We start from the raw sequence: 25153 nt of genomic DNA, 5'->3' as shown, positions 1-25153 counted from the left end.
GCAGTAAATCTTCTTTCTGTCACCACTGTCACTTTTAGGCTATGATTTTCTTGGCTGCACTTCCCAGCTTTGCCCTTCTAGCACTTTTTCTTTCACAGCTCCATATAATAGGATGCTGCACTCATACTAAAAAAAGCACCTAAGTTTTCCCTGTAGAAGGTTAACAGAGTGGGCACAGAAATTGGTGAGAGGTGTGATTTGGCTTTATCTTCATAAATTTAGATGGTACATCAGGATTTGCTGAGTTCAGCCTTATAGACAGAGAATGTTTCTTTTCCTTTTGTGCTGTCGGATTTGCCTTTTTTTTTCTCCTTCCCTATTAAATCATGGACATTTTTGTTGTGGTGTTTTTTTCTGGAAATGATGGTTAACCAGCAACTATCAAATATTTGTAAATGTTATTGCACTGCCAAATAGGAAAATTTTTGCCTCTCAATTCTATTTTTGCTTTTCTTTTTAAACTATTGTCACTTATCTCCAGTGTTTCAGTATGACATTTTAATGAATGGCCTGTTCCCTCAACTCGGTTCACAAAAGCTGTTCTACCACTGATTTTATGTCATGTCAGCTTGAGACCAGAATAGGTGAGGTTAACCTCTGAGCACCTGTGTTACATTTTTAAATATGATGTATTCTTTGCTGCTCTGTGCCAGTTCTGATACCTCTATAGGGAATTGCTTCGTATTTGCTCTCACCAAGCAGAAAATTTTGGAAGAGGCAGAACTTTCTACTGCCCTGATTTGGAAGTCACGTTAACATTATCAAAACGACAAAAAAAGAGAAGATCACTTGCCAATTGCCATCATTGGCAAAACAGGATCGACTAGGGGAAAACTTATTCAATTTATTGCCAATTTAAATATAGAGTTGAAGGGTGAGAAACAAGACAAAAACTAGAACACCTTCCCCTTCCCCCTTCTCCTCCCTTAGGTTTTATCCCAAGCTCAACTTCATTCCTTCATCCTCAGCTACTCTGCCTCCCACTCTGAGTGACCCAGGAGGATGGGGAATGAGGGTATGGTCAGTCCATAAAAGCTCATCTTCACTGCTCTTCCTCCTCACACTTTGCCTTGCTCCAGTGTGTGCTGGGCTGTGTGTCAGTACCTCCTTGGTACAGTGCTAGGATTTGGATAAACTATTTCTTCCCTCACTGACTACAGTTTTGCACAGAGGAAGTACAGTAAGGGTCATTTGAAGGCTACTGAAGAGAAATTATTCTGAAACCCTCCAAGCAAGGTCCTTGGCTGGTGAGCCATCTGCATTAATATTTGTCATTTTCCACATTCTCTCAAGCCAGCTGGGGATCTGGAACAACTTTTTTGTCCTCTGGAAAGAAAGAAGAAGCTGTTTTCTGTATTGTGAATATTGTCACACATGCATGGTGTTGATTAATTAAAAAGAGGTGAGGCTCTTTAGGAAGCTGGGAAAGAGATTTCCCTCACCCCGAGATGGTGTGTTCACTGAGGCTGAGCAGAAGCACAGTGCAAAATGCTGGTCAAAGGCAGTCAAAAACCCAGTCTGGTGTGGAAATCCAGCACAACTGTAAGACTAGGAAAAGCAGAGTGTGTGATCATGACTTCTGTGTTGACACATTTAAACTCTTGCAGTTCAGACCTAACTGCTTGCTGGTAGTCTGAACTGTTTACGACTGATCAGGATTTACAATTTTGGTTTTGTAGAGTTTAATTCTGTAAGGAACTATGTATGGTAAATGAAACAGCTCTCTGTGCAATTGGTAAATGAGGAAAAGGCAAAATTAAAACATGGCTGTTCCTTTTGACAATTAAATAGGAACAAAGAATGCCATGGTTTAAATCTGTGAGCTTTCAGCTAAGCTGCTCATTACTGATGAAAACCTTTTTCTTCGAAATCTTCTGAACCCTGATTTTGAAGGGAGAAAAATAGGAAAAAATAACGTTGTTAAATTGCTGTTTTGAAATGGAAGGATTTAATTTATCTGTTTCTCTACATCCCAGAAGTTAATGTTTACAACAGGATCTCCAGACCACCCATAATCTGGTAATAGGTCTAGCACAACCTTCAGTTTCTAAACAGATGTTTATCTGAGAATTATCTGATAGGCTTGTGTTGGGAGGGTCATAATCCCCAAAGCCATTAAAGAAATTAGAGGTTTGTAAAAACATTTTGAAATAGATGAAACACCTTTCAAGAGAAGTTGCTTATAATGGAAAGCAAAAGCACAGTGGGACCGAAATGATTCCATGGATACTTCTTTCTACTTTTTTGGCAGCTGTAGTATTTATATCTTACTGTGATGACTGTATTATGCAGCATGTACTGACCAGTTATTCCAAAATAAATAACTTAGATGTTAGAAATACAGACAGATTACTTTTTATTTCACTATCTTATATTTACTTTTAAAAATGACAGTTGCTTCTTAAAAATAATGGTGATTTGTCCTTGACATAGTCCTGTTAGGAGCTTTGCTGTCTTTGGTGAGTGCAGAAGATGAAGGATATGAAAAATCAAGTGATATCCTGATGTTTGAAATGAAGGTCTTATAAAACATGAAGGCATGTGTGTTACATTATCCACGAGTTCTCTGATCAGAAAAAAAAAAAGAAGTTGTAAATAGCTTTCTTTACAATAATCTATGTGGTAAAGGAGGGTAGAAATACAATGCGGAAAAAAGGATTATTAAATAACTCCTAAGCAAAACCAAACTACAGAACCATTACAATACTTAAGTAGCTAGAAGATGACAAACTTCATTACTCACAAGCTGGCAGGTCATAAGAAAGGCAGAAGTCCATTTTTATGGCAGGAAATACATCCATTAAATTCCACCATTAAGTCACATACACCAGTTATTGTATTCTCTTGCTTTATGGGTTTTGTATCGACTTCACCTTCCATTCAGGGGTATAGACAAGAGGGTACTATTAAAAACAGGCAGATAAAAATGCATTAGCCTGATTGATAAGTCATGTTTTTGTTCAGGCATACATGCATCGCTGAAGTGTGTCATAGTGAAACTGCCAAAGAGCCTCTCAGAGTGTAAGATGCCCATTACAAAAAGTCTGAAAATCAGAACTGTAAGATGAAACAGCTTCATATTTTTCCCTGTTTTCTCTAGTTTCTTCATTATACACCATAATGTTTTGCTCTCCTCCTGATTTTGAAGTCTTAAATTTTTTTTCTTGTTCCTGGTGGTGCATTGCTTCTGTGCAGCGATTGAAAGTCCTCATGTACGAGAGCATCTAATTTGCTAATTAATACAGCTGGCTGAACTGCTGTTCTCATTCTCCATCGGTCTTTTTGCACTCTGTGTCTGGATGTGTCTTCATCATGTGGCCATCCCGAGGCAGGATCTCATTCTGTGGTGGGAGTATGTGTGTGCCAGGTGATACAGCCGTGGGTTTCTGGTGTGTTTCTCATACTTCTAGATGCTCTTGTGTCAGGTGTTTGGAATTGAAACATTCCCATTGCCGCCCCATTGCTGTCCTGTTCCTAAAGGATACCTGTGCCAAACTTCCAGTCTGGTTGAAATGTTCACTGATTCACATAAAGATTGAGAAGCAGCAAGGCCATTGCCTGAAAAACGAGGCACGAGCTGAAGGGGAGCACCACTGCTCATGAAATTCTGATCTGCTCTAGAGAAATCAGTGTGCCTCATTAGCTTCATGTCAGGATTAGACCTTCTCAGCCACTATGTCATCTAGACTGCTGGTTCTTAAAACCCTGTTAATTCTTAACTCTGTCCCAGCTCTTTCCATTTCAGCTCATGTCATGTACCAGGCGCAGTACATTCTGCAGCCTCTGCCAAGTCTCTACCACTTATTTTTCTATTCCTGCTTTCCTCGTTCCCCTTAAGCTCTGGAGTGCCTGTGCCACAAAACATTTAAACATATGTTTGACTCTAAGTGGTGAAGTGTTTTGTTGAGTCAGGACCTTTGCATTCAGCTCGGCCTTTGAGTGCAAGTAGCCTTTGAAGTTCGAAAGGCGCGAAGAGAGATCCTCAGCAGCTCAGGGAGGACCAATTAATTCTTTCTTTTATTAGCCGCTTTGCTTCTTCAATGTAGTTGCTCTCAGATTCCCATTTTTTACTTTCTTTACTTTATTGTACCATCTACCTTTTTGCTTCACATCACTCTGTTCTTTCATTTACCAATTGTCTTCCCCAGAATTGGAAAGTGTAATTCTACTTTGTACCTCAGAAAATTTACTGTACAGTCCAATTAGTTTAATTGAGCAGTTCAGGCTGGTTGGTCTGTGACATGCTTCTGATACCGTCAGGAAGGTGACCAAGAACACCACTCCTATGCCATGAGACCTGTCTCAAGGGTACTATCTCACCTCTGTTTGTCCTGATGGCATGAAAATGTCTGTGCTGGAGTAAATATTATCTTAAGGCAAAAGTGTTCCTGTGTTTTGTATGGAAACAGCTGATGCATGCAGCTGCTTCAGAGAAAAAAAAAATTTAGAGAAGTTTGAAATGGAGGCTGCTAATTAGATCCCTCTCTCCATCTCTGAGCCCAGAGCTTTCTGAGAGCTTTGGTGACTTAGCGCTGACTCAGAGAGACGTGAGTCCTTTTGATGTTTTTTTTTTTTGAGCTTTTTTTTTTCCATACCTACTGCAGCTTAGCTCTGAATTCAGAACTTTTGCTTGCATTGCACTCCCAGGTCACTGCAACCAGGCTCCTGCTTTCACAGGCAGCCCATAAATGTGCCAAGCTCAACGTTCACACCTCTCCAGTAGCTCATGCCTGCTGCATCTACTGGAAAGCTGTTCTACAGCCTTATTCTTCTGATCACTGAGAATCTTTTTTCTTGCAAGCTTCCTCTACAAGTGCATTAATTCTAGTAATATACCTCTAAATTGACTCTAAATGAGCCATTTTGTTATAAAATTGTGAAATAACTTTTTCATCCCTTCTTAAGTGATGGTTTCCAGACTGGAGTTGTTTTGAGGAGCTACTGTATGGCAGAGTATACATCCTTGTATGTATCACAGTATTCCCATTCAGTGTATTAGTTAACTGTGCACACTAAAGTACATTTCTTAATTTAAAAGAGTAATTCTCCTTTAGGCAGTGGGGTACATGCTTTTCTTATGCCAAGGAACAGAATTCAGTCTGGTTTCCTGAGGAAACATTTTTTTGTGCTACTTGACCACGCTGTTTACTGACCTGTCTGCTCTTTCCAGCAGTTGCACATGTGTCTGAAGTGACTGTAATGGACCCCATGAGCATATATCTTATTGAAAACTGTATTAATATGTGGTTTAGATGTTGTCGATGCTTTTGAAGTTTTGAATATTTTGCAAGCCATATAACAGCACTCAGTCTCTTCCTTCACGCTGTTGCAAAATGGTGTCAAGTTTAGATTAGTAGCAGGTCATGACATGACAGCAGTACTTAAAGCCTCAAGGGAAGCTTCAACAAAGTGTTGTGTTTACAGATTGTTCTGTCAAAGTACTTCAGATTGTCACTACATCTCTGGTTTTGCTGCCAGAGATATTTGCGTGGATACAAGCCCTCCTGGCTTGTGGATGCCATTGTTGCTTCACGGAGCCACAACGGATGCTGGAGCCCTGTTAAAGGGCATGGATTTACCAGAGCGCGCGGGATGGCGAAGGACACCTGAAGGTTGTCTGCACTTTGGTGTTCCCAGTTGTGTTTAACTGCTGTCAAATGTGATAATCACAGCATGGGAGAGCCTTCTGCCAGGCTTCCTCGGGCTTCTGAGAGGAGGGAGCAGAGCATTTCATTTTGAATAGTCAAGCGAGCGTCAAAGCTGTTACCTGAGGCAAAACTGGAATGGAAGGATAACATTTTAATCGTCTGACAGGCAGTGGATTTAGGCTTTTATTCAGCAAAGCACATGAAGTCTGTTGGCTTCATTGGGAGTGCGATATTTAAACCTAAGCATATGCTTGAGTTTGTTTCGAGGTTTGCAAGCAAGGCCCTCAGGGAAGGCAGTTCTCACCTTCCCTGCCTGAGAGGGGAAAAGGCATTAGGCTCTGTGCCTAAAGAAATCAGGGCACTTTATTTGCTACATCTCATTAGCATAAAAAGCAAGGAAAAATGACACCAAAACTGTGAGGAAGGGACCAGGGCAAAGGGGTCTCTTCTGCACAGCTCTACCGGAGTAAGCAGTGTCCCATCTCTCCTGGGCAAGGGGAGGAAGGGACTGGGTCCTCCGTCCGCGTTCCCTCGCTGCTCGATGGGGTTTCTCTGTCCTCCCTCTGGGCCGTGCAGGCAGATGAGCAAGGATTTCATGCACTTGCAAGGGAAGTTATTGCTGATTCATCAGTAACTGGCTCTTCTCCAGCCCCCAGTCATCTCCTGAGGTGGGAGAGGTCAAACCTAGCTCGACGGTACTTAATGTAGTGTGTGCAAACGTTTTTATCGTGTGGTGACTTCTGCATCCTCAGCATAGCTGCCTTCAGATAAAGCAGCTTTCATCGTTTTATGGAACTTGTAAGAGCCACGGCATGTTTTTGTGACTATGGCTGAATTTTCATGTTTTTTTAGTTTTCTGACTCATAGTCCTTTCCACCAGAAACATAAAATGATTCATATACCCAAGCACTTAACTCCTTTTACATTTGTAAATGGCACTTCATGCATGCTTAATGAGGGTATTCCAAGCCACTAAAACCATAATTTGCTTATGCTACACGATAAGGTTTGAATCCTGCAAAGACTTATGTAAATACTTTCAAGTTCATTGTAGGTTTTTGCAAATGGTGATTTAGAGCCAGAATGTCTGCTGGCTTAGCCTCAGTGGGTCTTTGTGGCCCACATAAGCTCTGACACAGCACCTGGGAAGAGAGAATGAGAAAGAAAGATGGAATTGGTGCTATAAATCTGACAGAAAGAAAAGAATGCCGAAGAGGCTCTTTTATTGCTTTCATGGGGTAGGATTTGAATATTAAAGTACATTAGAAAAAGGAGATGGAAAGAGAAGATGAAAAACATTTTTTTTCTTTCACTTTGCTTCAGAATTTCTAAAATTAAACTCACAGTGTCTTATTATTTTTATTGGAAGATATAAGGGAAAAATCCCTTTGCTGGATAATTCAAAGCTCAGATAGATTTATTTAGTCTCAAAATATACAATACTAGCTAGCACTGCACTTAAAAATGCTATTGCACTGTTACTCAGGCAATGCACACATTTTATGATTTTCTTTTTTAAAATGGAATCAAATAATTTATGATGCTGGGTTTTTAATCTCTTAATCCAGGCTTTTTCTCCCAGATCATTCAAGAACCACTCCAGATTATTCAATGTCAACCCCCTCCCTACATCCTTGCCATTTGTCTAATACATAGAATTCTAAAAGCAGTAAAATCTTCTAATTTGAGTTGAAATTTAATAAATCATAGATGCATTTTGGAGGCAGTTTATGTTCTGAGAATCAGATTTCTGAAAATGTCAAAAGGCATTTTTTTTCTGCTCCATAAAGTAGTGTTGTTTGCGGGCAGCTGTTCGTTTTCAGATATTTTATTGCTTTGTCTTATTCTACGTTATTTTCACTTTGTTGTTGTGGAAAAGGATTTTTTGGTTACAATCTTCCTCTTCTTTGTTGCATCATATGGCAAAATTCTGTCCTTCATCCTCCCTCAATCTCCAATAATTTAAAAAAAAAAAGAGAAAAGTTAATAAGCTTCTGCTTCAGGCGTGATTTATAGCTCATTAATGTCAGTGAAAGAGAAGAGCTGAAGCAATGCTATTAGTTAGGAGAGGACCATGAATTCCAGTTTCTGCAAAGCTTGACACGTGTCATGTGTGGAAGAGGCTTGGCTCTTCACCATCAGAGCTGGTTTCTGTTTGCAAATGTTGTCACCAGGAACTGGCACCAGCCCTGACTCTGCTTCAGGAAGTGGGTCCCGGTGCTCCCTCGCTCACCACACTGATGTCCACACAACATTCCATTAAAAGGAGCAGGAGCATTGCTGGTCTTTCCAGAAGGTGTAGAGAGAGCTAAAGCCTCCAGTTTGTTTATACCTTTTGATGCCTTTCCAGTGATGTTGTGGATAATTATGGTTTGCACTCCTGGCACTGCTGCATTCAGGTGTGTCCTGATCTCTCCCAGGACAATATTTATTTCAGGGAGAGGCAATTTAGGAAGAAACGGTGTGTTCCTGAAAAGAAACTGCTCTGGATGATCTGAGGTACCATTCAGGTTTTAAATAGAGTATGAGGATATATTCTAAGATACCAGGGGAAGATCTGTGATTCCCCTTGAGGGAAAATGATGGGCTCCTGAAAAATGGGCTGAATGAGCAGGGAGCATTTCAGGGATGAGAGTCTCTGTGATGCTCTTCTATTTCAGTTTGCACAAGAAAGGGCTGTAGTCAGTTTTGTAATATCTAGGCTGTGGCACTTTCTTGGTTGCTTGTCCCTCTGTGCTCTGTGGTCTTCATTCCTCTCACATTTGGCTTGGCTGTCTCTGTTGGGAGCTGATGGTGCACTTCTTTGAAGTGACTCACCATGTGTTTATTTAGGGGCTACATGGCATTTAGGCAGAATCTTTCAATATTAAAAATGTGTTTTAGCAATTTACATAAGCTACTAGATTGGCTTCTAGGCTACTTTTGTCTTCAGAGCTGACCACCAAGAAGGAAAAAAATGCTTCTGCTGGGCTCAACTTTCCCATAATAGGGAAGGAGATATTTGGCCAGCAACATGAAATTTTATATGAAGCACAGAATGAATGCCAAGTTTGGGGTTTTGCCTCCATTAAGAGTATTTTGAGACTGAATGCTTGAACCATGGCCTTCTTTGGTAGCCCCTGAAGGAATCCTAGAAAGTCCAGGGACACAACCTGTAAGAGCTGCATCTTAGAGTTATATTCATTGGCATTTTGCTTCTCAAAGAGAACCCTGTTATGGAAAGGATTTAATTGGCAGGGGAAATAATATGTTTTTACCTCGATTCACTCAGTTGTTGCATTTTAGCCAGAAATACATGGTCAGTTGAGTTTGGTATGTGTTAGTGCTGCCACCTGGAACAGGCAGGGGAATTTTTTTCCAGCCTTGCCCCCCTGAGCCACCCAGTCCTGGTCTCTGCTGTGCCAGAACACAAGCTCATGCTGCAGTGCTGGTGATAGTGGCTGGATGGCACAGAAAAGGCTGTCAGGGAAACAGTGTTACGTGGAGAAAATTAAAGAAAGTAAGGACCAGCCTTCACCATGCAAAACTTTGCAAGTGAAGTTGACTGGAATAGGTAAAGCTGTGAGAAACAATGAAGACGTATCTCCTGCTTGTTGGCACAGCAGTAAAACTAAGGGAGGGCACGGAAGATGTCCTGGAGCATGGCAGAGCTCTCCATTGGTTTCCATATCGAGACATTATTCTCTCTTTAGCCTATTGCCTTGGAAATCTTGAGGAACTACTCTTTTTCATACAACCATTGCAGTTCCTCCTTTTTTAAAATCAGTTAATCTGTGCATTACCTCCATCCTGCCTTGGTGCTCTTCTGCCTCACAAAGCAAGAGTTAAGAGCCCCGTCTTTTGACCCTTTCCCTTTCAAGTGTCTGCACACTTGTTTCACTGACCAAAAATCTGGCACATCAAAATCACGTCAAATCAGGCTGTCCTTGGGATTTGTTACAAAGGCACAAAGCAGGCAGCAGATGTGCCAAAAGGTGCTGAACCATCACGCTTTCTGGCAATCATGACTTGACAGGCTTGGCTTCAGGCTGGGTAAAAATACAGTCTAGATATATGCCTGGGTAAAACTAGGCTGGTTTGACTGTCGGTAGCTCAGAGATTTCTGGATCTGACAAGTAAAGATGTCCAGAAGTCACAATAGTAAGTCAGGCTCCTACAGCAAGAGCTTCCCTTAAGGGGAGCTGCAGGATTCACCTGCACTGAGCTCATGGAATGTGCAAGCATTTGCAGAAGCTAGTATAAATAAAATCACTGTCAGAAAGAGCATGTTAAGAATTACTAGAAATATAATATTTCTGGATTCTTTTAAGTGTCTACACTCAGTAACCCAGTTGCCAAAAGTGAGCTATAACCAGGGCTTATTAACTTTGTGGTTGCCTTGGAAGCCCACCATCTCATCTTGACCCCTCTTGTGCTTTGATGCTCAGAGGGCTGGAAGTTGGGCAGTAATTTCAGCCTCTCCCATTGCTGTTGATACAGAAAGGATTTTATGTGGTAGGCTCAGGCAACACTGCAAGACTGCTGGCATAAAAAAATAAATATCCCTACATTAAAGTAAAGGCTGTGTTAGGTACAGTTGTGCCACGTTTTTCTATTTAAGTAAACATCAGGTTGGGCCTTGAATTTCTGAGCACAGCAAGGAACGTTTTGGAAAGTGGAAATTGCATTATGGCTTCTGTTTCCTTTCCAGGGAAGCATGTGAAGCACATTACAGAGCCAGGGAAGGTCATGACTGCAGGGAACAGGATGTCTGAGAGGGAAAGGTGGGGCGAGAGGAGCTGCTGCAAAACAAGGACAGAGAAACAGCAGGAGAGCATGAGGGTGAAAAGTGGTAACTGGAAACCTTGCAATAGCTTAATCCAAATTCTTTCACATAAAAGGTCAAAAAAAGAACTTCCCCTGCATTGCTTATGTATTTCTGACCTTTATTTTTTTTTTTTTTTTTAATCTCTTGTTTTAATTCAAATCAGCATTGTTGGGTTGGGTTTTTTCAGATTCTGGCAATGTTCTGAAATTTTGGAACTGCCAGACAGATAGACTCAGGGTTTCAAAGCCAGCATCTGCATGTGTGCACATGTTGGTCTGATGAAAATGCTGGACAAGCTGGGACTGATCAAAATGTATTTGCTTAGCTGTGATCAATTAACACTGCTGTATATTAAGCATTGTGCTTGCTATATTTCAGTGTGCTCTCCCCAGCTCTGTTTCATGCATCATTCCCTCTGTCCGTAAAACTGTTTCTGGGCCAGGCCTGCACTGAGTCATAAACAGGGTGGAAGTGATGGCATCCCTCCCTCTAACCCCTCTGTCTAGGGGTGCAGGAGGATCTCAGGCAGGGGGAGCAGCTAGAGCAAGAGCTCACCTTCTTATATGCTCCTTTTACTGTGGCAGCTACCATGGCCTTTCCAGGATTGCTTATTTGAAGCGCTTTTGCAGCACTGCTGGCCAAGCGGCACCTCTGGCAGTGTGTTGGGGAGAGCAGCGTATGGTTTGGCATAGGGGAAGCAAGCATAAAATGTGTACGTATTTTTCAAAAGCCAAATTGTCTGAAAAGTCTGTCTGACGATAGCCCAAACCAGAACAAGCTGTAATTACATATCCTTTGGGTTCACAGTTAATGTGATATTTCTCTCTGGTTTTGCAAGTGTGCCACAGTTACGCTTCAGTGGCTCGGCAGCCTTTTAACAAGCTGTAGAAGGTACCCTGTTGCTCAGGCCCTGGCAGTACTGAAAGGCAGCATATCCTTTAACCCCGTGCAAGATTATGTAGCTTAACAACAGGGAGCAGTCTCAGAGCGGTGACTTGTCCACATGGAGCTGGGACAGGGAGGTTTACCCACTACCTTTTCATTGTACAGCTGCTACTCAAGGTAATTCGGTGCTTGAGTTAATAGTCCTACAAATATAACAAGGTAGAGAGGGAATGGCACGGAGGAATCTATTTGGAAGGAATTAGGCATTTACAACACACCTTAAATACAGGATAATAAGGAGTGAAAGAAGGGAAATACTGTCCAAGTACAGTCTGTACCGAGTTTTAACATGGGCAGACAGGATTTGTTTACGGAAGCAGACAGTCATCACCTTCCTCCCTGTGGTAAAAAGTGTGTTTTAAAAAAGTACTAGTTGGAATTTTGTGTAAGTACACCTTGCAAAACAGAATCTCAGAGGCAAGCCTGGTCCACTTGAGATGCCACTCTGTAAACTAATGACTTGATTTAAAACAGGAGGCAGTAGCTCTCTTGACTACTTAACTGATTTCCAATTTGGATGGCTTTTCAGTCCACTCTACCCTGGTGTCTGTGTTCCAGGGCTGTAAAACTGTTGTAAGAAGGCTGCTAGCTCAGCCCTGGGGTACCCAGCTGACTCGGCCACTCCTCCATCAGCTTTTGCTGTGAGGTTCTCAAGGCACCCGAACTGTAAAGCCAAAATGCCCTGGATAGCAAAGCCAGTCTCTTAAAGGATCAGTCACTAGGTGGTTTTGTCCTTATGAAAATAAAGGGACAACTGTGGGGAGGGGCAAACCCTCCAGAACAGGCCTACCTGCTCTGGTGGAGGCAGGAGGAAATGGCACGTGACCCTGCTGCAGTTCTGCTGTCGGTCCAAGTAACCCGGGGTTTGCCAACCAAATCAAGTAAATAGCCCAACACCGCCTCTCTCCAAAATCACATCAAGTCTGATTAAAGAGTCCAAGGAGTACTTTTTCCCAAACATGAATGGCTGGATCAGAATATCAAAGATCATCGATTTTTTTGTGTTTTATTTTATCTCAGAGAATGAGTTTAAAAAAATCCCTTATCAGCTTCTTTTTGAATGCCTGAAAGGGGAAAAAAAATAAAGGGCATTTATTAATATTAGCAGTAGTATTCCAAAGTGCATCGCATGCATTGTTATTAATATTATTCTAGAGATGCAGTGCCAGCAAATCATAGATACAGAGTTGGCAATAAATTAATTGGAGAACTAATAAAGTACTGGAAATTAGGAAAGATGATGAGATGGAAGAGATCAGCTGAGCAAAGAGAAGACTGAGAATGGCGTGTCTTCCTTGCAGTAATATGGTAATGAATATAGTGAAGGCAGAGTGGGAATACTGATCCTCACATGCTTCTCACAACTTGCCATGCTCGATCAAATTGCTGTAAAATTGCTAACGTGAGCAATTACAGGATGAAAAGACCTTTATGCCAATATAAATGCAGAGCACTGCCCCCTCTGCAATGATAGTTTCTAAATTGATACAGTATTATAGAGTGAGCTGGGCTTTGGCAAAGCTGGTGGCTCAAGCTCACCTGTGCTACTTTGAGCCTGTGTCCTCCAGTAGAGGACACAAGCCTAGGCACTGTATCAGAAAATCCAGGGCCTGTAAATACTACATAATGCATCCAGGGGAAAACAACCCAAACTCCCACATGACTTGGTGGGCTCTGGACGGACATTATCTCCCAGAAATGAGACTTGGTACTGTGGTAAATAGAGCCATAAAACCTCAGTTTCCCACTGTTTGATAGCCAAGAGAAAAATAAATCTAATATTGTGGATTATTTAGGAAGGAAATAGTGAAGAATACAACAAATGCTACTGTGCAGCTCTGCAGCTCTCAGAAAACAGCAGAAGAGGTTGAGAAAAAGCGCAAGGAGGGGTGACTGGGGTAATCAGGGTGTGAAGAGGTCCCTCTGTAGGCAGAACAGCCAAGAGATACTGGGCTCCTGCAGGACATCATAGAGTTGGCTGCCAGGGGAGATGCTAAAGGTCTGTAAAACCATGGTCTATGCAGAAGGAAGGGCTTGCTGGTGGGTGACGAGCTGGAGGCTGGGAGCCTCACGTGAAACTATTGGGCATTCAGTTCAGAATAGTCCAGAGGGGACAGTTTGTCAGGCACACAGTGGTTTTAAACTGACAGAGGGCATGTTTGTATTAGATATTAGGAAGAAGTTCTTTACTCAGGCGGTGGTGAAGCACTGGCACAGGATGCCCACAGAAGCCGTGGATGCCCCATACTTGAAGGTGTTCAAGGCCAGGTTGGACAAGGCTTGGAGCAACCTGGTCTGCTGTAAGGTGTCCCTGCCCACAGCAGGGGGTTTGGAATGAGATGATCTTTAAGGTCCCTTCCAGCCCTAACCATGCTATGATTCTGTTACAGTTAAGTTGGGGAACTCTTTGCCATGTGAGGCTGTGGATGCTAAAATTTGCATGAGTTTAGGATGAGGCTGGACAGATTTGCAGAGAAGAAATACAGTGAGTTAAAAATGAAACCGACCTGTCTGTGTCAGAAAGTTGCTGAGGAGGCAACTCTTTGGAGAAGGCCGGGAGAGAATATTTTCTCCCTTTTTTTAAGTGCAATGCCATACCACATGTGAAGTTAGGGCAGAACCCAAGGAGCAGAAATGGAGGCTGACCATTGTCCTGGCAGGATTTGGTGCTGAGAAGGTGCGACCTGATATGTGGAGTCAGACTGCTCCTGGTTTCACTGGAGGCCATTGTGAGAGGCTGCAGGTCTCTGAATCATGGTGGGTTTCCATTTTGACTCATTGTCAGAGACTGGCACAGTGTTATATATGTGTTCTGTTATATACATGTGTGAGAGTACATCTCCCTAAGTCCTCTCAAACAGGTCCTTTTCGAGTCAAACACTTGATTCCTGGGACAGTTTCATGTGCGTGGCACTGGGTCTGATGTGAAGCCCACGGGGACCCGTGAGCACCTCTATCCTGGTACTCAGTCAGGCTGTAACTGGATTGTAAAAGTGACCTATATCTTTTGCTCCGTCTCTCAGGCTCTCTTTGCGTAACCATCCATAGGTGGTCTAAATTTACCACTGCAGTGTGAAAACCTGAATCCACAGGCAGAAGTGGGTCTGCCTATTTAAACTGCTTTTTGTCCTGATTTCAGAACTGTGAGCAAGACTTGCGCTTGCCAGTTTTGTCAGCAAAGCTCAGCTGGTGAATATTTTCTTTTATGACCATTTTTGTTTCTGGTTCATGGCTATACCAGCAGGAGCTATGGTAGGGACCAGCAAAAGAATGCCTTAGAATTCCTTGTTTTACTTACTGACCTGGGTTTGCTAGGCTGGCAGAAGTGGCTCTTACTTTTCAGTATAGTTCTGGTTAGGCTGAGAGGCCTTCAGATGCAGGGACTTTCTACAGCTGTCTTACCCATAATGAGTGCAGCACATCTCTCAGGGCAGATGTCATGTGGCATCTGGCTGACCACTTCTGGAGCAAACAGGATACCTTTGCTTTTGGAGACAGCTGAGACAAACAGTTTTAAAACTGTGTTTAAAATGGGCTTTGTTAATCCAGGAATCTTAATCTAGCACTGGGAAGGTGACATGTGCTGCGTGTTACCCACTTCTGTGAGTTTTTATGATGGAGGTTGAGTTTTCCTCAGGGTGCAGCTGGTTGGAAGTGCAAGAAACTGTTGTGTTTTCTGGGATTTGAGAAGATCAGCTGGGCAGAGTGTCCCAGGGATGCAGGGTTATGCCCAGGATGCTTGGGCAGCAGTGTACGATGAACAAAGCAGAAGTGCAGTTCAGGACAGGAGGCCAGTGGTCAGCAGTGGCTGGTTCTGCTGCTGGGAATCCACCTGGGAGAGGGATTATTTCAGTGTAAGCGAGATCCCTGCAACTCTGGGATGCAGAGCTCACATAATTCATCCACTAAGGGGATGGAGCAAGAGCAGTAGCTTATCACTGCTGCTTATAATAGAGATGCTGTGATTTTTTAACTGTGGTATTATTAGAAAACTTTCTGGAATGGAGAGAGTATTGTGTTAAAGTGTCTCCTGAATCAAACTGTTGTCTCATATGGCTGTTTCTCTCAAGGTAGTGATAATGTTCCCAGAGAGAGCAGGATGGGAAAACTGTAAGTCTCTTGATCACATCTTCCAAGATCATCATACTTCCTTTTTGTTAGATGCAAGCTATTGTAGATGTGTTCCTCAGTTACTCATGGTGGTTAATACCAAAACACTTTAGCACATCGGTGTTTTGAGCTGCTGGTTTTATGGCCAGGTGTTTGCTGTCATGATTAAGCTTTTGTAAAATAGGTCTTTATATATTCTGCAAAATATTAACAGTGTGCTCTCCCTGCACACTCTTCATTCATTGCTACGTAACAGCAGAGAACAATTTAGCTCCCTGGAAGTGTATTTCAGTAAGACAGCAAGTGGTCTGTGTTTACTTATGCTGTACAATTCAGTGATTGTACTGCAAATCTTGGCCAAGTTCCTGAATATTTGGGGCCTAAAAACAAGCTCTTAAATTCATATTTAGGCTCCTACACAAAAGGTCTTGTTTTTCAGCTGTTGAGTCCATCCTGACTCTTACTGAGTGTTTGGAAGCCAACGGTCTATAAGCATTTTGAAAATTGGGCCTGCTATGTGTTTCCATGCCTGTATGGGGGAGCTAAGCTATGGTTTAGACTCCTTTTAATGTTTTTAGTATTGCAGAGCTTGTTTTATTCTATAGATTGCGGTAATTCCTACTGGGGCTTATTCACATTCACAAACTATCAGTTTGGATTGATTAAATATCCAATGAAAAGGTTGTCAGCAAGGTTGCTATTGGAAGACTTTGCTGGGAGATGAAGAGATGCACAGAGTAGGAATATTTCTGGCAAGTCACTGGGCTTTTTTCATAAAAGGGTATGCTGTAAATACCATCTTTCATGTAACATATGCTTCACTGCCTGTGGCTGACAACAAACCTGAGTGAAGTAGGGTTCATCAGAAAGGCTGATTTTGCCCTGAGTATTCCTGGGAGCTCTTCAGTGCCTCTTGGTGAGGTTTTTCTCCAATGTGTCAGTGCACTAAGGCTTTCTTTCCTTTCTCTGTGTTATAATTTCAAGGAAAGTCTGATTCATTACTTCAGGGGCTGAGTTAAATTTCCTCTGGACCATTTTAAAAGAAATCATATAAGCCTCAAATACTTGTGCTGGCTGCAGTGGCAGATGTGTGAAAGAGTGGGCATTCGCTTTACTTCGTGCCACTCATCCTGGAGAAGAGGAGGCTCTCCTTAATCTGTGGGCTTAGAAGCACAACAGAAGGACTTTTTGACCTAAGATGAAACAATGACAGTATTCCTGTGGAAGCACAGCATGCACATGGATGCTTCTGGAATATATTACTGGGGATAACTTGTGCTTTCTTTTCAAAAGAATATCATACCAATGCCTTAGAGGGAAAAAAAAGTCTTGTGTGATGAGGGGAAAGAGAAGGAATTATTCTTGATAGTATTTAAAAGTAGTTAAATTCAAATGGCCCTGGAATGGAAGGATTTAATATATGGTAAATCAGCAGAGTGATCTGGCACAATTGCAAAGGCAACTTTGGAAGTGTTTCTCATTTTGGTCTCTGAGATCATTCACTTTTGCTATTCACATGCCCCAATGGATCAAAATTTGCAGCATTTTCAGTTGTCAGTATGCATTTATTTTCTTAAATATGAGCTGTTCCTGAGAAAAAAATTTTGTTTTGTAAACGTTATTTGGCTGAGACTGACTGCATGTTTCCATTCCTCTTGCAGAGGCACAGCAATAGCTGGAATTGTTTTTGGCATAGTGTTTATAATGGGAGTGATAGCTGGGATTGCCATCTGTATCTGCATGTGCATGAAGAGCAACCGTGGGACTCGAGTAGGGGTCATCCGGACCACGCACATCAACACCATCAGCACGTACCCAGGTAAGGGGGCAGTGTGACAGCCCTGCAAGAGTGCCTGTGGTCATGGCAGGAGTGTTGTCTTTGGGTGCTTACAGCTCCACAGTGAGCGAGAGGTGTGACTACAGCAGGGGGCTCCTCTCTGTCCGGAGGGGGACGGCACAGCTCCCTGCTGAGGAACACAGCACAGCTCCGTGTGCACAGTGTCTGTCAGTGCATCACTCTGCCCGGGCTGATTTATTCAGCTGCTCAGTGGGCTAATGAGGTCTGGCCAGGTGCCACACTCACACAGCTGTGTGCCTTGCGGTGCCTGCAGGAGCGTGTTGAGTCCTCGCTCAGGGCAGTGCTGCATTGTACAGGACAGACCTCCCTGAGCCAGAGGCTCTCTGGCAACAGATCAGTTGTTCTTCTTTTGTGATCTGGTTCTTGTATTTGTTCTTGTTCACATGTAGCCAGCTCCTTTCCATTGTCCAATATAATGGGGGCCCGGCACACCACAGAGAGGGGAAAACTTGGACAATAAGGACTGTGGGTCAGAGTGCAAAGGCTTAAAGTGGTGATGTGGGGTCTAATGCAACCTGACCTGGCTGGTACTTGGCCAGAGCTCTTGAGCCGTGCTGGGGGCTGCAGATCCCCCATGACTTCTACAAAGGCCCCCTGGGCGTCTCTGCAGGGTGTTCTGTGCTGTGTGTCCCAGGAGGGACTGCTGGCTGGGATGCAGGGCTGGATCCAAGTAGCTCTCTGTATCTGCCTGGCACCATGCCTGAACTGAACTGATAGGAGTTTGGAGAGTGGTCATAGATCTTAGAATGGCTTGGGTTGGAATGGACTTTCGAGATCTTCTGGTTCTAACCCCCTGCCACGGGCAGGGACATGGTGCAGAGGTACCTGTTGTGCCTTGGACAAAGTTGGCTGAGTACTGGAGTTCTCAGTTCAGTCTTCTCTGTGGGTTCACACTGTTTTGATGTAATGGTTTTTTAGGTGCAGGCAGCAGCAGGGGAGGTGCAGAGCCTAAGCCAGGTCTGGCACTGAGCTGATAAGCTGTCACAGGCTCTGGGGCACCCCAGAGGACAGCAGGGACCCCTCGTGGGTCTGGTGCAGTGCAGTTGTGTCTGTAATGAGTGCGAGCTGGTACATCAGGCTATATCTGAGCCAGCTCTGTTGCAGAGCCACCCACTGCACCACACTTGTCAACTCACACCAGTCTGGGACTGGGGAACAGGAGCACCAAAAGAGGTGGCACTGAGCCAGCTGGAGTCTGCAAGGCTCATTTGTCTGGACTCCCCACCTAGCACATGAAAGTAGCTGCATTGTTGAAGAGCAAAGCAGACCCTGGAAGCAGCATAATGATGTTTATGCAGTTCAGTGACATTGTTAATTATAAATCCAGGAGCGATTGCCTTGGGATAACTCTGAGAGTTCACAGTAATAAAATGCAAAGGTGTTTCATGCATGAAGTCCCTTCATCCCACTCTTAGAGATTCCCTGCCTTTTTATTCCCTCCTGTTGCAAAGGTTGCAGCAAACCCCAGGTGGATTATGTATACTTATAGGCAAGCTATGCAATATTTGTTATGTATTCCTTTATCACACTTACCAGTCTTAGTGTCTGTTTTCTCCCTCATGCTCTTACTTTACAGTTAAACTGAAAGCCTCCATAATCATCTTTGTAATTGCAACATTGTTTTGCATAGAGAGATGTGAAATGACAGAAAACAGCAATATTCTCAACCATGTATTGCTGAAGAGCTACTTCAGAAACTCATAGTCGCTGCAAGCTGTAAAAAGAAGAGCAAACTGAAAACTCCAGGGTTCTAGCCTTTTCCTCCCCAAGTCTGCTCCTGCAATGACTCACCCTTATCTCTCCACCTCCAGGCAGTTTGACTCCACAGGCTCCCAGTTCCTGGTGCAAACATTAGTTCGAGCAGTTCTTCCTCTCAGCAGCAGCAGCAGATTTTAGAGGATGGGGAAGCTCTGAAATGATTTTTGTGTTCCCCGCTGTCATGAACACTTTTGGAGTAATGATTGATCTGGCTTTGGCTGAAGGGCTTGTGACCAACCCTCCCTCTGTTTTGGACAGGAATGGCCTCAGCCACAGCAACAGCCCAGTTTTCGGAGAGCAGGGCGTGCTTTCCATGGTGCACTGGGATTTGAGTCTCTTCCCCTCATCACAAACATCCTGGGCTTCTGTTTTCTCTCTATGCAAGTGCTATTTCACTGCCAGTCTGCCTGAGACATCTAGGGAGGGAATAGGAAAGCATCCGTGGTGACATAAATGGAGACATGAGCAGACTCAGGACCTTAACAGCGACATGGTCACATGAGCAGACTCTGGACCTTAAAGTTTTAGAGACTACTCTAATGGGATGTTGACATGGGAACCTGCAGTTCCTACCATGCTGTCATTCTGCAGCATTTACTGTCTTCTGTCACTGAACAGATCTGTCTTCTCTAAGGTGAATAGAAGTAGTTGAGAAAATGTTTTCAGTTGCTTGTGAATATTTTTGTTGTCTCCTAAATGCCTGACCGAGTTTACAAATGCTGGACTCTCCTCAGATGTCCCCATGGGTATGTATGAACAAGGGGAAAGCTTTGTTCTTCCTCAGCTCGAGCCATGGTGGGATGTCCAGTGTTTGCCCTGGGAGGTGAGATGCTGCTGTGCTTGCCGTGTTGTGGAATGTCACACATCTCCTGGGGATCCAGAGGGTGTTTGAGAGATCTGTGGAAATCAAGAGCCCTGGCTGCCCTGTCGTTTTGGGACAACATACATTCCGTGTTGCTGCTGAAGGAGGTGGAAGGGAGTGGATCTGATAAACACCCAGCCTTCCTCCCATGGCGACATCTGCTATACAGACATTCAAACACTGTTAGCAGCACAGCGTGTTGGTGGCACACGGCTAGGAAGGGAAGGGAAGGGCAAAAAGCGAAGACTCGCATTGATGTGAAGTGACTGTATAAGGGCAGCCTGAAAAACAACTGAGTGCATTGCCAGGAGATTTTGTATCAGTTGTGTGGAAATCTGGATGTCAACAAGGAAATACTTGAGGCTTGCATCTGAAAAACAGATTTTTAACTATGTCTTTTTTTTTCTCCCATTGCAGTGGCTCCACCACCATACAGTTATGAATTCGAAATGGAGTACCCAGCTGACCTACCTCCACCTTATACTCCAACCCCACAGACTTCAATACAGTATCCCCCACCCCCTCCATACCCTGGATATTCAGGGAAATAATTACATGTCTTCACATGGATATTGAGTGCCTATTGCAACAGCCAGCACTGTTGGGACAGTGTTACCGGCTCAGGGACAAGTAGGGTGGGGTGTGCATCAACACGTATGGCCCAGCATTGGAATAACCTGGAAAAGTTGCCATAGCTCAGGATGAAGAAAAATCCTGTCCATTATGGACCGTCATGTTTTGTGATTAAACAATGCATGACCAAAGAAACAGTTCCTGTAAGTTGGTGTCTGCTGAGTGGTGCTCAGCATCAGTCTTATCTTCAGCTGCAGCATGTGGGAGTGGGGCTTTTCCTGTGTGGGAACATGCAAGTGGTGCAAATGGTTCAGCAAGCTGTTTCAAAAGCACAAGAGCCAGCTGCTGAGGCTTATTTCGGGGGGAAAACGCCAACTGTTGTCTTGAAGTAACCACTATGCCTTCCTTGAAACAATAAGGAATAAGGAAGAACAAGGAATACTGAAGCTGTTTTTGTTTTCCACTTCCAGCCAATAATAGCCAATGATCACTGTGCTTATTGGTCTGATAAGCATGTTACAAAGAGAAGTGCTGTTGGAGTTATGCAGTAACTAAAAAACGATGGGTATTATTTTTGGCCAAGTGCAGGTTGTTTAAATTGCCGACAGTTTGAGACTAGTTTGTAAACTAAAGTGTTAACATAAAGAGCATTTTTGTATGTGAAATACACTAATTTATAGCTGATTTACTTTTGCCTGGACTTAAATACTCTATACATAGGAAATATGCTACAATGCCTTTTTTATCAGCAAATGATACTTGGATTTTATTATAAAAATACTGAATTGGCAAAACTCACAAGTGGTAGAAGAAATGCAAACCAAATATTAAAACATCTCAGGTTTGTCTTCAGTTGGATTGCATAAAGGCTTTTTTTTTTTCCAAGTCATACTGTTTACCGGTAATAAGGATATTCAGCCTGACCAAAGAGATGAGCATAGAGACTGTGAGGATCATGTTACTTTTGAATGTTGTCTTGGGCATTTTAAAAATCTAGGTCACTAAGTAATACTTTTTGCATTTGTCATGCATATTGTTCAAAATTACTTATTCTTTGCTATGTACAGTCCAGACCTTTATGATTTAAAATGTTCCATGTCTTTAGGAGGCTAACTATAATTTAGCAGCAGCTGTTTGACTTCAGAAAAGAATATTCTATTGCCTAAAGCATCATCCTTCAGTGGTAAGACTGTTATTTTTCTGAGATTTATATGCAAACTACAAACACGGTGGTTCTCTTCAGCGGTGTAAAAGTGCTGAATGCCCTTAGTTTGAATTGAGTGTCTGGGCAGTTTAAGAATGCTATAGCCAAAAATACAGCACCTGGAGTTCAGGACAGCCGTGACATCAGGTCCATCTCAGAGGGAGAGACTGAAAGTTACTGCTGATTCCCGGAGATCAGAATGCATTTAAATGTTTTCCATTGTAGCCCTCATCTTATTTTCAGGTGTATCCACGTAGTAATGAATAAAAAAGCAACTTGCAAGACATGGTACCATATCCCTGTGGAGTCAACTGACAACTTCTCATTACCCCCCAAGTCTGATACTTTGGGCATTCAGTCCTCATTCAGGGAAGAACTCAAGCAACATTTAACTTTGAGCATAAAAGTTATTCAAAGGCATTCTCAAAACAAGACCTTACTGACTGTTCTTGCTCAGGTTTTGCGGTTGTATTTGTCCTTTGCAGGCTGACTAAACTTATCCCCTCGAAACCCCACTTAAAAGCACAGATGGCCTCAGTCCTCATCAGTACAAGTTCAGAAGATCTGTGTTGTGGCCCTTGGCCAAGCTGAGCCTTGGGTCATCAGCCCATTAGCTACCAAGGCATTTGTGACCCAGTCGGAGGAAAACTGAGCTGCATCCCAGGTTTATGGTTGCTGCTGGTAAACAAGACTCAAATTCTCATTTCTGTTTTGCTGTTCAGAGGTGACAAGTCCTGAACTGGCTTATCCTTACAATTCTGCTCTGTGCTGTCTTCTGTGACATTTCAGCTGTTGCCCGACCTCTCAAGAGATCCCAGTTGAAATCCTCCCATGAAGGGGGCAACCTTTTGCGTGCGGTGTTTTGGCAGTCCCTACTCAAAACCGTCTGCTGCTATCGATGTGCCTGCCAACATCGAGACCAGCATGAAGAACAGAATAAACATAGGTTTCCCTGCAGAAAACCCAGTTCCTACTGCATCATTTTATGCTAGTACCTCAGCACTTTCTAGTTGATCACACTGGATGATATTTTGGTGCCAAAAAATTACCTGTAGATAATGAGTATTGTCATTTTCTCATTCCTGTATTTTATTTCTTTGTGCGGAACATCAAATCAATGAACAGTTTGTATGTGTTGAATCCATTCTTCTGAAGACTACAGAGAAAGAAAACTATCCTACAGATCGTAAATCTTCCCTGAGAGAAAGAATTTCTCCAGCTGTGACATTTGTCAGAACAAGTTATGAAACAGATTTCTTACTTAAAAAGGAATTTCTGGAAAATTACTGAAAGTCTTTGATCACAGAGTCCCCTATTTCTCAGCCTTGGGATTATGTGTTGCCTCTGATGATTTTGCATAAAGGTCATAGTGACCAAAGTACCTACAACGTTTACATGACTTATTCCAGGGAAAATTATGGAAATGGGAAGTTGAGAATTTCGTACTGAGTGAGAGCTGTTTGCTTTGAAAACAGCAGTGGGAATGTTGATTTTTGATGTTAATTAATGTTCTGCGGATCCACATAATACTGGGACATACCAGACATTGATTTTAATTTCAGAGGACACCACATGTCTTGTCCTTGCTAAAGGCATAAAACATAGGTGTTACCATTTCAGCAAACCAGGTAGAACTAGTACAGAGTAGCTTAATTTCAGAAAGAGGTGATGATTGCAGTGAAAATAAGTAAAACTGAGAGAAACGGAGAGGAGGAGGGAGTCTGAGAGATTTACAAAAGCAAAGGAATAGAACAAAGAAGTTGCTGCTAAACAAATGGAAGCACTTGCCAATAGTGAAGTTATATTAGTTAAGTTTAGTTGAAAAAATTGAAGTGTTCCAGTACCTAAAGGGGGCTACTAGAAGCCTGGAGTGGGGCTTTTTACAAAAGCGTGTAGGGGACAAGCGGGAATGTTTTCTGAGGGTAGAATTAGATTACATATTAGGAAGAAATTCCTCACTGTGAGGGTGGTGAAACACTGGAACAGGTTGCCCAGAGAAGCTGTAGCTGCCCCATCCCTGGAAGTGTTCAAGGCCACTTTGAATGGGGCTTGGAGCAACCTGGTCTAGTGGGAGGTGTCCCTGCCCATGGCAGGGGAATGGAATGAGGTGAGCTTTAAGGTCCCTTCTAACCCAAACCACTCTCTGGTGCTATGATTCTTTGTGTGGAAACATGTAACTTCTTCAACACCTCTGCATTCAAAGTTCCTGCAGCGCAGATATTGCCAGCCAGTGGTCCCTTATTCTGTCTGACAGGAATAGCTTGTGGATCAATGCATTAGTACAAAGAGTTTTTACTTAGTCACATGGACTTTTTTCATCTCATTGCCCTACATCATATTGTAAAGAAAAAAACCCTCAAATCTGAACATGTAATCTGTGGCTGAGAAAGGCCAAAGGATCTTTTGCTTTTCTCTCTTGGCAGCAGACATTATCACTAATTGGTTGGTCAGTGTAGTGTTGCCCTGGATGTTCATGGACTTGAACCAAATGCTGCTGGTCTTACAGTGTCAGGCTGCTCTACCTTTGGTTCACAATTTCTGGTCTGCACTGGGGAAGCCGAGAGGGAAGGTCTCCGTGTGAGGAGGACAGGACCTGGTCCCGTGAGCCTTTCTCCTTGGTTTCCTAGTTTAGCACATTAGATGGCTGCCTGGTTGCACAATTGCTGTTAGGGATTGGAAGCAGCAGGAATTGCAGGTGCTTACAAGGGCACATATGCTGGCATATGCTCTGCTGCCAGTCCTCTTTTGTGGGAAAAAAAAAATCTGTGTGATGTCTTAGTCATGTATTGGGGATATTTCAAGCCGTGATTCATTTCACAAACTTGATTTAGTCTGGCATTTCTTTAACTTTTTTTTCCCCCCAGAAAGAGCTACTTTGAAACCAGCTCACTCTCTGACAGCCTACTGTTTCTAGGGTATATACCAAACAGCAGGAGACATCTCTTTAAGAGCTAATGACCCATTTGGGAGACTTTACAAATTAGGTAATAACCAGTTGGAGGAGTTAGAAGGCCAAGGTAAAGCCAGGGGAAGTTAATGGGGTAGACTACCATTACCTAAATTACATACTCTGATGAAAAGATCATTAATGTTATTATAAGCCATTTTTAATTAATGAAAAATGTAGCTATTTGCTTTCTTAATGTTGGTAACTTTGAAAGATGCAGTTTTACCAGTGTACTAGACCAGATTTTCAATAGTGCCACAATGAAAAGATTAGTTTGCTCTGTAGAGCACCGGGATCGATATTAACAGTGTTCTTGATATAGCAGAAATAGAGTCTTTCAATTTAAAGCAAATGTTCTCAAGATTTCATTTGTGAAATCACAATGATATTTTTTTGGATGTAATGGGATAGTTCATAAAGCACTGATGGCTGTCTATTAGA

General features: G+C 42.9%; 1 protein-coding gene across 1 annotated transcript in view; it reads left to right on the top strand.

Moving 5' to 3' along the window:
* Positions 1-22061, top strand: part of CYYR1 (cysteine and tyrosine rich 1) — a 52762-nt gene extending 30701 nt beyond the window's left edge. The window contains exons 3-4 of the mRNA XM_039379657.1: positions 17172-17329; positions 20406-22061. Coding sequence (XP_039235591.1) covers positions 17172-17329; positions 20406-20539 — 292 coding nt within the window. The 3' untranslated portion in view covers positions 20540-22061. The remainder of the gene's footprint in view (positions 1-17171; positions 17330-20405) is intronic.
* Positions 22062-25153: the final 3092 nt, after the last annotated feature.

This window comes from Pipra filicauda, unplaced genomic scaffold (genome assembly GCF_003945595.2).
Source record: "Pipra filicauda isolate LSUMZ 115617 unplaced genomic scaffold, ASM394559v2 scaffold171_size1565689_pilon, whole genome shotgun sequence".
Classification (NCBI taxonomy): Eukaryota; Metazoa; Chordata; class Aves; order Passeriformes; family Pipridae; genus Pipra; species Pipra filicauda.
The sequence above is the reverse complement of the archived record's forward strand: the minus strand, read 5'-3'. Positions and strand labels throughout refer to the sequence as shown.